Source organism: Pan troglodytes, chromosome X (assembly GCF_028858775.2).
Source record: "Pan troglodytes isolate AG18354 chromosome X, NHGRI_mPanTro3-v2.0_pri, whole genome shotgun sequence".
In the NCBI taxonomy this organism is placed as follows: domain Eukaryota; kingdom Metazoa; phylum Chordata; class Mammalia; order Primates; family Hominidae; genus Pan; species Pan troglodytes.
Genome location: NC_072421.2, coordinates 130,120,519 through 130,133,287, shown reverse-complemented (window position 1 = coordinate 130,133,287; position 12,769 = coordinate 130,120,519). Strand labels below are relative to the sequence as shown.

General features: G+C 40.3%; 1 protein-coding gene across 6 annotated transcripts in view; it reads left to right on the top strand.

Annotated features, from left to right (window-relative positions):
* HS6ST2 (heparan sulfate 6-O-sulfotransferase 2) overlaps nucleotides 1-12,769 on the top strand; it is a 333,459-nt gene that overhangs the window by 287,826 nt on the left and 32,864 nt on the right. For 4 of the 6 annotated variants that reach the window (XM_016944114.4, XM_016944113.4, XM_016944116.4 and 1 more), the window contains one exon: nucleotides 2,182-2,268. The exons of the other annotated variants lie outside the window; for them this stretch is intronic. In XM_016944114.4, the coding sequence (XP_016799603.1) occupies nucleotides 2,182-2,268 (87 nt within the window). The remainder of the gene's footprint in view (nucleotides 1-2,181; nucleotides 2,269-12,769) is intronic. 6 annotated transcript variants of the gene reach the window in all.

The following is a 12,769-nucleotide window of genomic DNA, read 5'->3' as shown; positions in this document are numbered from 1 at the left end:
CCAGTAGTGTGCATGAGACACGTCAAAAACATCCCTTGTATCTGAATGCTTCCAGCCAAGTTTCCCACTGCCTACTGCTTAAGTGAGGGGCTAGGAGGAGGAAGGCTCAGTGGCCAGTGACCAGGGTGCAAGAGTGACACAGAGCATATTAGCATATTGCATTCTTTGCATCAGGCTATGCCAAACTTCTGGAAGAGACAATTTTGAATTTGTGAGGAGGATAGCCAGGATGGTCCCTGGTCTCAGGTCCCTAAGGAATCCTTTGCCAGGAAGTCATCATGGACGGATAGAGGCAGCACCAAATGAATTCTTCAGTCCCCACTCAGAATGTGGCCACATTCTGGTGAGTCTGTGAGTGGTACGGGGTAATGGTCCCTGCACTGTGCAGGAATCCCAGCACTTCATTCCAGTGGATTTCTGCCCCCTCCTCTGGGATAGAATGTGTGTCCACTCTCTCCAGAGCCATCCACTCCAGCAGCAGAGCCAGAGCTCACATGGGTATCTCCCACTTCTAAGAGCTGCTTTTCATACCCCCTAGATGTTTTTTGTTTTGTTTTATTCTTGAGACGGAGTCTCGCACTGTCGCCCGGGCTGGAGTGCAATCGCACAATTTTGGCTCACTGCAACCTCCACCTCCTGGGTTCAAGCTATTCTCCTGCCTCAGCCTCCCAAGTAGCTGGGATTACAGACGCCCGCCACCATGCCCCGGGTAATTATTTATTTTTTTTTTTTTGTATTTTTAGTAGAGATGGGGTTTTGCTATATTGGCCAGGCTGGTCTCGAACTCCTGACCTCGTGATCCGCCTGACTTGGCCTCCCAAAGTGCTGGGATTACAGGCATGAGCCACCGTGCCCAGCCTAGACACTGACTCTTAAGTGCTTGGACAGTTGCTATCTCTCTGACTTTTCCTGATCAGCCTTTTTCCATGCCCACACACATCTTTATTACCTTTGCAATCACCAGGAACCCATCATTATCTCTTGTTCCAATCATATCCATGAAGTCATTTGAAGCTGATGGGTGCATGGCAGAATATCTTTTGTGACCCCCAGCCCACCCCACATATAAATACAGCTACTTGCAGACACCTATTTTGGAGATACTTAAAAGATTCATAAATATCTGAAAAGATGTTTGACATTTTCTGAGACAATATTCTTTGCCACTGGAAGGTTCTATTATACACATTAAAAGCAAAGATACATATTTTTCTTTCTTACCTTCACTTTTTATAAAAGGTTATGCTGACGTAGAACTTACTAACAAAAAAAAATCTTCCTGATGAAATCAGGATAAATAATTCCACACATCTTCAAGTGGAGAGAAAGGCTTTGAATTGGTTTCCATGGAAATCTGAAGATGAAGTAAAGGAATAATTTCAAGGCAGAGCAGCTGAACTGAAGATAATGGTAAAATAGTTTGATAAAGGAAATAGAATAAAGTAATCAAGAAGACTCCAATCAATTATTCCTTTTTGTTTACCTTTAGGTGATTAATTCGTCTGCGTTTATTAACCTGATGAGATTAAGCAGGCCTTCGTTGTGATTTATTTCGTAATTGTTTCCAAGGTTTGACATAAGCTGTGGAGTTATTGAAGGTGGAGATTTAAATTCAATTACTCATGAAGCAGGTGGTGATTCTCCTGAAAGAATATCTGAATTCACGGATTTCCCATGTAACATTATGAGTGAAAATTATTAATTCATCTGATAGTATCTCCCAAAGACTTTTAGAAGTCATTTGGCATCCACATACTTCACTAAAAGTCAGCAGCTTCAGAACTGAACATGTAATGAAGAGAATTCAGTGCCTGGAAAGAAAGGATTTTATTTTAAAGACTAGTTATTTTTATACTTTTTTTTTTTTAAACTAGAGGCCCCCTTGGGGCCTGGGCTGTGGTGCTATCATTGATGGAATCCATGAGCTCAAGCTTTGAATGCCAAAAGGATAGCTTTCTTTGAACTTGACCAGTGGTTCCCACTCTCTACCTTTAAAGGGCACAACTGGATAAGATCATACTTTGACAGGAGAGAGAGAGAGAGAGAGAGAGAGAGATTGGCCAGGGGGTGGTGGGGGGATATGCAGGCTGGCCTTGAAAGTCTTTAAATGAAGTGACTAATTGCTTTTTGTCTCTGTGGTCCTTGTTGTGTATATGTTTTCTATTCTTTCTGTGGGTATAGTAAGGATAAACGGGGTTCTCCAAACACTAACGCAGGCGCCAACTCTCCGTCATCCACAAAGACCCGGAACACATCTAAGAGTGGGAAGTAAGTGAAAAAGTGCTCCTGTACATCTGACATAGCTGTCAAAAAGTCAAGTGCTGTCCTCCTTTTGTCATTTATTTATATTCATTCAACAAAGATTTGTGGAATGTCTTCTGTGTGCCTCCCACTGGGCTCGTCACTGGGGAATTGAAACGAGCAAGGCATGTGTCAGTAATATTGGGTGCATGAAGAACTAGGGAAGAGGGAGGAGAGGGATGGAAAAGTCAAGAGATGACTCTGGAAAGATAGCTTAGGGCTGACTGTGAAGGGCAAGGACATAAGTCCATAAGGGCAATGTAAGAGTTGGATTACAAGTTTTAAGAATTAAAGCAGCAGCAGCAGCAGCAGCAGCAGCACTGATTTATGACTTACAAAGTCCATGAAAACCTGTCCTGATCCATACACTGAGTTTAGGCTTGAGTTAGAAGAATCTGGTAAGCTTTTCCATAAATTTCCTGGTTTAAGTACATTTATGTTTTAACCATATCACTGATTTATTTATATGATATGTATATTCTTTTCCTAGTAACTAACATGCACCAAGTCCTACACGAAGCTGTTTTTTTTGGTATTACCAAAACTTGTATGGGCTGAATATTTGCGATATTAGATTGACCTTTTTTCGGCTTATTCCAGAAGACAACACCAGCCGATCTCTCCCTTTGGCTTCAGCAAAGTGTGGCAAATTCAGGCAGTGTGATCCCACGCAGATGACATACCTCTAATTAGACACTTCCCCTTGGAAGTTGCTTCAACCCTGTGGTGAATGGCTCGAGTTCTCCGTAAGCTCTCTCTCCAGGGTGTGGGGCATTGTGACAGGCAGAAACTCAGTCCAGAAAGAGCACCCAGCCTGCATCTAGGAGAAAATGAAAGATACCTTCATCATGCTAAAAGCTCTAATCTAGCAATAAGATATGTCACTACAAGAGCACAGCTTTGCAATGAAAGATGAATTTGTAATGGTCATATATTTTATGTATTCAGCATTGGACCATAAATGCTGCACTTTGAATATGATCTTATATTCAATTCCCAAAGTCAAAGATCTATTGGCTGCCTTTTTTTCCTTCTTTTCCTCTGAATACCATTTCAGGTTTGCATATAAAGTTGAATGCGGGTTATCTTGCAGAATATAAAAAATGGTGTTAAAGACATAAAACTAAATCTCCAAGCAGTTAGAACTCATTTCAGTTATTTATTGCTGAGCACCATAATCAAAATGCTGTATAAATTATGAAGGAAGGGAATTGATGCACACATTCCCAGGCAGCTGAATGTTTTCAAATTAGTCCCAATTCATTGTTAACACGCACTCTTAGTTAACAGGGATGGCATTGCAGAACTTCTTTTAACTCCATGCTTACAACAATGGCAGACCCTACCTGGGCATCTTGTACCTACCTGTCACACCAAAAACCACAGGGCACAATCTCCATTTATTAGTCCCTGATGTATAATTATGGATGTTTGTGATTTGCTGTTGCCTTTCCAAAGGGGCCTTCCCTTGTTTCTTTTGGCTTTGCAGGAGTTCACTGTCTTACTTTTTGAGTGAAGAATCTCCATTTGAGCTACAAAAGGAGCAATTGGTAGAATCTGAGTTAAGATGACATAGAGAATGCATACCTAATACCATACCCAGGTTTTCAACAGTGGGAGGGCTGAATAAATACATTCTTAAGGAGATAAAAAATGATCTATATCTCACTTGCCATACTTGGTCACATCCCAAGCTTCTGCCATGGTGAAGGGTCTCTCTCTTTGCACATTTTGAGATAGGTAACTTTTACTTGACATGTATAGTGACTCATAGACTGAGCTAGTTCTGAATTCTTCATTGTTTTTATTGGTTGTTAGTGAAAAATTACAAGTTCTCCGACATCCTCTTCCTAGATATGTGTGCCAGGGTTTCTTGCACTGTTCTCCTCCTCTTAGTCCTCTCCCATCAGTTTTCAGGAGATTTTTCTTTTTTTCCATTACTGTACATTTTCTCCTTCTTGGGATATCATTTTCAACAGGAGCAGTACTGACCTTCTGTGCATATGGTGAGACTATGAAGGGCATTTTTCACACTTTATAGAACAGTGCCTATGGATGTTTAGGCACTGTGTTCTAGTTCAGAGAGAGTTGTGATTGCCAGTTCCTGCTGCACTGTCTATGCATTTCCTTAGCTTTGGTGTGTGTGGTGGTGAGGGGATAGGTAGATGTCTCCACCCCAAGGCTTTTCCCCATGGTGTATTTTTACAACAACCAGCACAGAGGATGCCATGTTCTGATGTTATTTGACCTAATGACAATAGGATATAGAGCAGTTTTTAAGAATTTCCCTATGTTATTTTGAGGCCAGACACAGGCTGGGAGATAGAAGGAGGGTTCTTTTCTTCTCTGAAAAGAAATTCAGTCTTCTCTGTTTTTGAAGAAAACAAAAAAGCAAAAGTCAAGCTGCCCCAAATATGCATCATGGCTAAAAATAAGGAATATGTGTTGACTGAGTGTTACGGGCCAACCTGTGTCCCAAGCACTTGGTACATTTTGTTTCATTAATCCTTGCCTACCAAAAGCTCATGAAACAGGCACTATTATTTCTATTGCACACATGAGGAAATTGAGGCTCCAAGAGGATAATGATATGCCCACCTGAGGTATCCAAATGAACAATTTTGGTAAAAAACCTTCTTTGGCACCAATGTTAATAATAGTAGTAGTAATTAAAATATATTAAGCATTTACTTTGTGCCATTGCACTAGACTCTGGGGCCATATAAATATAAAATACTATAGGTGCCCCCAAGCAGTTCACAGTCTTAGTAGGGAGGACAGAGGATGACAACATGGTATTTAAGTGCTACAATCCCTAGCTGATGCCAGGGTTGGGGTGGGAAATAGGTCATATGGGGATATCAATAAAGGCTCCTGAGAAGCAATCCCTGAGCTCTTTAATTTTATCCATTTACCCTTCATGTAGCAAGGTTAGGTCAGAGAAAGAAAATGCAAGTCGGTCACTCCAGAGGGGCAGAATCCTCTGTGTCTTGGTCAGAACACGTTGGAGTTGTGGATTAGGTCAAAGCTAAAATGAAATGTCTAATTCCACCTTTTTCCAACTTTCAATCCATTTGGAGCCTACTGAGATTCAGGGTAGCATGCTGAGTCGCTTAGGAAACCTACAGCTTGAATGTTGCGTCAGTTCTGCTTGCTCTGTTTCATTGCCTGGATGTGAAGCTGGGTAGCCAGCCCTCTGTTTCAGGGAGGAACAGATGGAATGGGATATGTCTGAGCAGCAGAGCCAGACTACCCTGGAAATGACTTTCAGGGAGGTGCAAGCAGTTTCTTCTATGCCAACAGTGAGCCAAATTGACAAGACAGAAAAAAAAAATTCAGTGCAGAACTGTGTCACTGAGATCAGGAAGCATAGGTTTTGCAGAGGTTGACCCATGACCAATTAGGCCAGACCACTGCATTTAGCCTCACATATGGTTCCCTTTGGTAATGTGAACCTGTTATTCTGGCCAACACAGCAGAACACAGTCAATCCATTTGCTGACCCATTGGATTATCCCCAAAAAGCAAGTAACTGTCAAAGCTGGGCATGTGTAGTAGCCACCAAGAGCCTTTATAATGTTCATTTGGTATTGGAACATTTTCATACTTTACATGAGACCAATTATTTTGCTGAACACAAGGACACTGAGACTCAAGAAAGGTAAGTCACTTTCCATGAGGCACACACCTAGCTACTAGCAGAGGGCAGCCTAGACACCTGGTCTTCTCATACTTGTCCCATGATCTTTCCACTGCAATGTATGCTACAGTTCTTCTCCCAGAGAGCAAGATACTTCAGCTAATTGCACCAAGGGAGGCCAGGAGCCAGATCTCAGGATGTCCAGCCAGGTGCTCTTCCCTCTTTTTGTGTGGGCTCTGCCAGCTACTGTGAAAATGGAGACTTTTTGGAAAAATTAGAATCATCCTACTTTAAAAAAAATGTAGCAGTAGCGGTGATGAAAGGAAAAAGCATGTACTTCTCAACTGCTTCATTTTTTCTTCTAAAATAATGGTATTTCTGGTTCTATTTGGACAGCTACCTTTCCTCAACAGTATTGTTGAGCCATCTCAAGCCTCTAATCTACTCCATCAATGAAGCAATAGAGAACTCATATATCACTATAGCTATTCTCTCTCGAATCAGCCAACCAAAGCTAAGGAGATGTAGATTAGATAGGTAGATAGACAAACAGACACACATATATCTACATCTACGTATGACATTCAGAGGCATCCACTTAAAAATTAAATTGCCCAAAGTTGAGATGATGATGGAACTCGATCACTCCTCTCAGTCTGAGATGTTTTTCACATAGGCTCAGGCTAGGGAATAACAAGGACCAAGTCCAGTTTTCAAGTACTAGTGAAGGCCACAAATATGGGGCCAGGGCAGAGCAACCAAGCACAGTGCCTGGCAAATGATACTATAAATGTTGAATTAAGCACTATAAGTGATGGGTTAAATGAATTAAGCTAGGGGAAGGAGGGATATTAAAATGGAGAAAAAGAAGGTGTACAGAAGGGGAATATGAGATGATCAAGTCAAACCCTGCTTACTCCACAAATCTACTTGGAGCTGACTCTGGTAAGACCGGCTCTAACCTGCCTTTGCCAGAAGTACCTTATAGTGAACAAACCTGTTTATCTATTCAGTAGTATCCAGATAAGAGTAGTCAAGAGCACATAGCTTCATAAATAAACTAAACATACCAGCACCCCTTTGCTTTTGGCTGGCAGGAGTCAAATGAAAAACTTTTCAGCTTTAGAAAAATAAAGTGAAGGCTGGGCGTGGTGGCTCACACCTGTAATCCCAGCACTTTGGGAGGCCGAGGTGGGCGGACCATGAGGTCAGGAGATCAAGACCACCCTGTCTAACACAGTGAAACCCCATCTCTACAAAAATACAAAAAATTAGCTGGGCATGGTGGCACACGCCTGTAGTCCCAGCTACTCGGGAGGCTGAGGCAGGTGAATCATTTGAACCCAGGAGGCAGAGGTTGCAGTGAGCTGAGATTGCACCACTGCATTCTAGCCTGGGTGACAGAGTGAGACTCCGTCTCAAAAAAAAGAAAAGAAAAAAATGAAAGATAAAATGAAGTCTTGCTTGCTCTGTTTGGACTCAGCATGGTGCATTTTCATGTTTGACTTCAGCTGTTTCTATGTCCATTGCTGGCACCAGAGTCCTGCATATTATATCGTGATTATGTTTTTTCCTCTAATTGAGACCCATGTATTTTTTCTAAGACATTGGGTTGTGACTGTTGCTAACCCCCACTAATTTTGCCACTGTGTGTTTATGAAAGTATGTGTGTGTATGAAAGTATGTGTGTGTGAGTGTTCTCTTCAAAATGGTTGTATGTTGCATGAAGATAGCAATCCACTGGCCAAGTATTTGACTTTGCCAGTAATTGCTGTAGTTTTATGTGATGATAATGTCAATAGTTAGACTTAGTCTAATATCACAAAAGCTTGTGACAAATGAAAGCATTAATATTACTGCTTATTTTTTCTTTTACTTTCTTTTTCTTTTTTGCAATTGCACCTTTGTAGAAAAAGACGAATGACAAAAGCATAAACTGATGTCAGAATGTATTCCTAAAGATGGCTTTTAGTGGAGTGTGCTCAAGGATGAATTCATTTATAGCCTAACTACCTTTTCCTTCAGTAGTCCCCCATCCAGAATAGTGTGAGATCTTTGATCACAACAAAAAATTCCAGTTTATCCCAGAAAGTGCATTTATTAATAAGGCAGGAAAGTAGCCTAAGCTATTTGAAAAAGACTTTCAATAACCGGGGATAAATAACATAGGCTGGACATGCTTTGATATTTAACCTAGTGCTAATCAGCTGTGGCAAAGGGCTGTTCAAAGATATCTTTAAATAAATTAGGCAGCCTTTTGTGTATTTGAAAGAACATCAGCTTTGGAGTTAAATAGACCTGTATTTGAGTCCTGACTCTACCATTCCTTAACTTTGTACCTACCTCATTGGGCTGTTGGTGAGGATTAAATGTCATAAACTAAGTAAGGCTCTCATAGTGCCTGGCTCGTGACAAGCACTTAATAAATGTCAACTAGTGATTATGCTTGTTTCAGCTGCCAACGTATTGCAGTGGGGGACAGTGTGACCTGGCCAGTATGATTCTGGTGAGCTCTGTTTGGCTCAGTTTTTCTGGTTGTCTGCTTTTGCCAGTTACTGAAATGTGGAAGCAAAAGCCCCAGCACCATAATAACAATATAACATAATAATATAACATAAACAGTGCCCATAGATTAGATGCTACAAGAAATGAGTAACAGATCCAGGAAGAAAGAGTCCAGCCATGGAAATGTTTCTTAGCAAGTTCACCTGCATCTCTGTGATGGTTAGGATATACAGTACACTTTGTGACATAATAAATCCACTCCCCCAACCCAACATATATGACTTTCCATGCTGGTCATGCTTCTATAGCTTAGTCAAGAAGAGTGTTCTGTTAATCAAGCCTTGAAAAGCAGGAACCATTTTTCTCTCCCCTCAACTGCCATACAAAAATCAGGGAGGCAATGTGCTGCTGCTCTCTAGAACAGGGGTCCTCAGTGACTCTTTTTCTACCTCTGTGTCATACATGGTTGAGAATTCTCACTTATATTGCTCTAGCAGAGCTCAGGGTTCTGTCCAGTTCCCAGGTACTGTCTGGAATTCCACTCTTCTCTCTCCCTATTGGGAAAGACTAGGAATGCAAGGAAGAATGATGTTAAACAGTATGCTATTTTTTTCCACGTAATAAAAAGCAAATCTCTCTCTCTCCTTCTCTTTCACTTTTCCCTCCTTCCTTCCCTCATCTGTTTGTTCATTGATCTATTAATTCTTCCACTCCATTTTTCTGGCTCTCAACTGAGCTTTCTTTGAACTACCTTGGCAACTTTCTTGAAGATCATTTGTCCATATGTATTTGGGTCTATATCTGGACTCAGTGTTATTCCATTGATTGATATGTTTATCCTTATGCCAGCACCACACTGTCTTGATTACTATAGCTTTATACTAGTATTGCAATTAGATGTTGTGAGCTCTCCAACTTCATTCTTTTTTCTTTCTTTTTTTTTGAGATAAGACTGTCAACCCAGGCTGGAGTACAGTGGTGCAATCATGGCCCACTTCAACCTCCCAAGTAACTGATATGACAGGCACATGCCACCATGCCTGGCTAATTTTTTTGTAGAGATGGGGTCTCACTATGTTGCCCAGGCTGGTCTCAAACAATCCTCCTGCCTTGGCCTCCTAAAGTGGTGGGATTACAGGTGTGAGCCAATGCACCCAACCATTCTTCCTTTATAACTTGTTTTGGATATTGTACGTCCTTTCCATTTCCATATGAATTTTAGAATCGGTCTATAAATTTTTGCAAAAAGAAAAAAGAAGCCTGCTGGGATTTTGGCAAGGATTGCCTTGAATCTGTATATCAAATTTGGAGAAAACTGACATCTTAACAATATTGAGTTACCATGAACTCAGGGTATCTATCCATTTATTTCGGTTTTTTTAATTTCACTCATCAGTGTTTTATAGTTTTCAGGATACACGCTTTTCCTATTTTTTTGGTCAGATATATCCCTAAATATTTCACACTTTTGGTGCTATGGTAAATAGTATTGTTTTATTTCAATTTCTGATTATTTCTAATAGATAACAGAAGTATAATTGATTTTTGTAGATTAATCTTGTATTCTGCAAAACTTACTAAGTTTTAGGAGCTTTTTTTTTGGTAGATTCCACTGGATATTCATTGGATATTCAACATAGATGATTGTTATCTGTGACTAAAGACAGATTTATTCTTCCTTTTCAATATGGATGTCTTTTTCTTCTTGCCTTATTGCACTGGTTAAAGCCTTTAGTACAGTGTTGAATAGTGATATGGTTAGGCTATGTGTCCCCACCCAAATCTCATCTTGAATTATAATCCCCATAATCCCCATGTGTCAAGGGAGAGACAAGGTGGAAGTAATTGAATCATGGGGGCGGTTTCCTCGTGCTGTTCTTGTGATAGTGAGTTCTCACAACAACTGATGGTTTTATAAGGGGCTCTTACCTCTTCGATCAGCACTTCTTCCTCCTGCCACGTTGTGAAGAAGGTGCCTTGCTTCCCCTTCACCTTAGACCATGACTGTAAGTTTCCTGAGTCCTCTCCAGCCATACAGAACTGTGAGTAGTCAATTAAACCTCTTTCCTTTCTAAATTACTCAGTCTTTGGCAGTTCTTTATGGCAGTGTGAGAACGGACTAATACAAATAGCTATGAGTTTTTTGGTGTGTAAATAATTTCTACCCACTTAAGTTTGGAAAAAGACACATACAATAATGGAGAGATAGTTGAACAATGGAAGCGTCCTCTGAAGATGCTATTTTGGGAACAAATGGTTGATCCTTGCCTTTATTGCATGTCCAAAGCTAGATTCCCATAGCACTGCACAGATATATTTCATCAGAGAAAAGTAGATCCTATTCATGGGGAGGAGGGGGAGGTGGAGGAGAAAAAGTGAAAAACAAGAAGAAAAATAAACCCTAAAGTTCATAGAATCATATATACTTTTCTCATTATTCTCATTCTTTCATTCATGTTCTCTCTCTCTCTCTCTTCTTTGAAAGAGGTAGTATAGTATAATGGTTAAGACAGCAAATGCTGGAGCCTAATTACTGCCTTAAAAGCCTAGCATTGCCCTCGGAAGGTTACCGGCTCTCCCTCTGCATCAGTTTCTTCACTTATAAGAAGAAGCTATTAGTAGTGCATGCTTCATAGGGTTTTCTTGAGGATTAAATTCTTTATTCATTCAAAAATTTTACTGAGTGCATAGTAGGTACAAGATGCTACTCTAGGCTCTGGGGATACAGCAGAGAACAAAACAGGCAAAATTCCCTGTCCTTATGCCCATTATAATAGAGGGATACAGTCATTAAACAAGTAAAAGACGTATTATTTTAAAAGGGAATAAGTCATAATTTGGAAAAAGCAGGGGAGAGGTATAAGGAATGGTGGAGGCAAGAAACTTGTAAATTTAAAGTAGTTGAGGGAAACATCACTAAAGGTGACATTTGAGGAAGGGTTTGATTTATATTAAATCAGTTAATGCATGTAAAGAAATGGGAATAGTTCTTTACATACAGCAAAAATATAGTACTTTTATGAATTATAATTTATTGAGTACTTTCTGTGTGTCCAACACTGTGCGAGATGCTTTACATATTATCTTGTTTAATTATTATAATAGGCCTATAAAGTAAGGGTTATTAGCCCTTTCTACTGAGGAGGAATCTCAAGACATTGGCTTGTCCAAGGTCACATAGTAGGTGATAGGGCCAATACTCAGATCACATCTGAGCTTGTCTCACGAGGCTAAGTTCATCTACCCCTTCTGAAGACATCCTGCATGCTTAGGGACTATATTAGACTAGATTTTGATTCACAAATATTAGAAGACTGATCCTGCTGCTGGAGGCCTCAGTTAGATGGGATAGGATTATGTAGCTAAAAGCTTCTACAAGGGCTGTGGGGAGTGGTGAAATATCACCTCATCTTTAGTATTTCAACTTGAGAATAAGGGCAATATTGCCTGGCACTCCAATACCAGCACCTGGCTCTGACACTTTCACTACTATGTATGTTGTGGGCAAGCAACCTAAGAATGGGAAGTGGGGAGGACAGAAATAAAACAACGTTACTGGGCAATAGCTATTACTCCATTACAAAAGATGATTTGGGTTTTCAGGATGGTCGCTTGCTGAAGTTTAAACGAAAAAAGAAAAATGAGGCTGGACTCAGCTCACTGATGACTGAACTATAAATTTTGCTTGGAAAATGCTGGCAATGCTATAAAATTCAGGCCACCATCTGTTAGTGCTTGCTTAAAGTAGCATTTGCACTGGATAATTAAGATGTCACATGCATTTGAAGCACAAATCATCAGTGCATGGGTGCCTAGCATCCCTGGAAAGATTGTGGATGGTGAAGATGTTCTGAGAGGAATATCATGTTGCTTGAAGGATACATTTATATGAAATCACAGGAGCTAGTGTTTTGGATCACCTGAGTAGGGTTGAGTAGAGGAGGAGATGAGGACACTGAGAAAACTGCTTTCTTGAGTTGACTGGATCATTTAATCAAAATGATCAACTGGCTAGGCCCATGCAGTATGGTAGGCGTAATAATATGTTTGGCCATCACTGTCTGCAAAGCTCATAGTGAATTCAGGGATATAAGGAAGAAGGGAGGCAAGTCTGGCTAAGCCTAAAATTCCTAATTAAAAAAGAATTTGCTTGTAAAGCACTTTATAATTTGCAAACAGCCTTCTCTTTTGTTATTTCATTTAATTAATTTTACCCACCATCCTAGGAAGCAGGAATTATATCTACATCTTACAGATTGGAAAACTAAGGCTGAGGGAAATAGCATATTTTTGCCCAAAGCCACATAGATAGTAAGTGGTAGA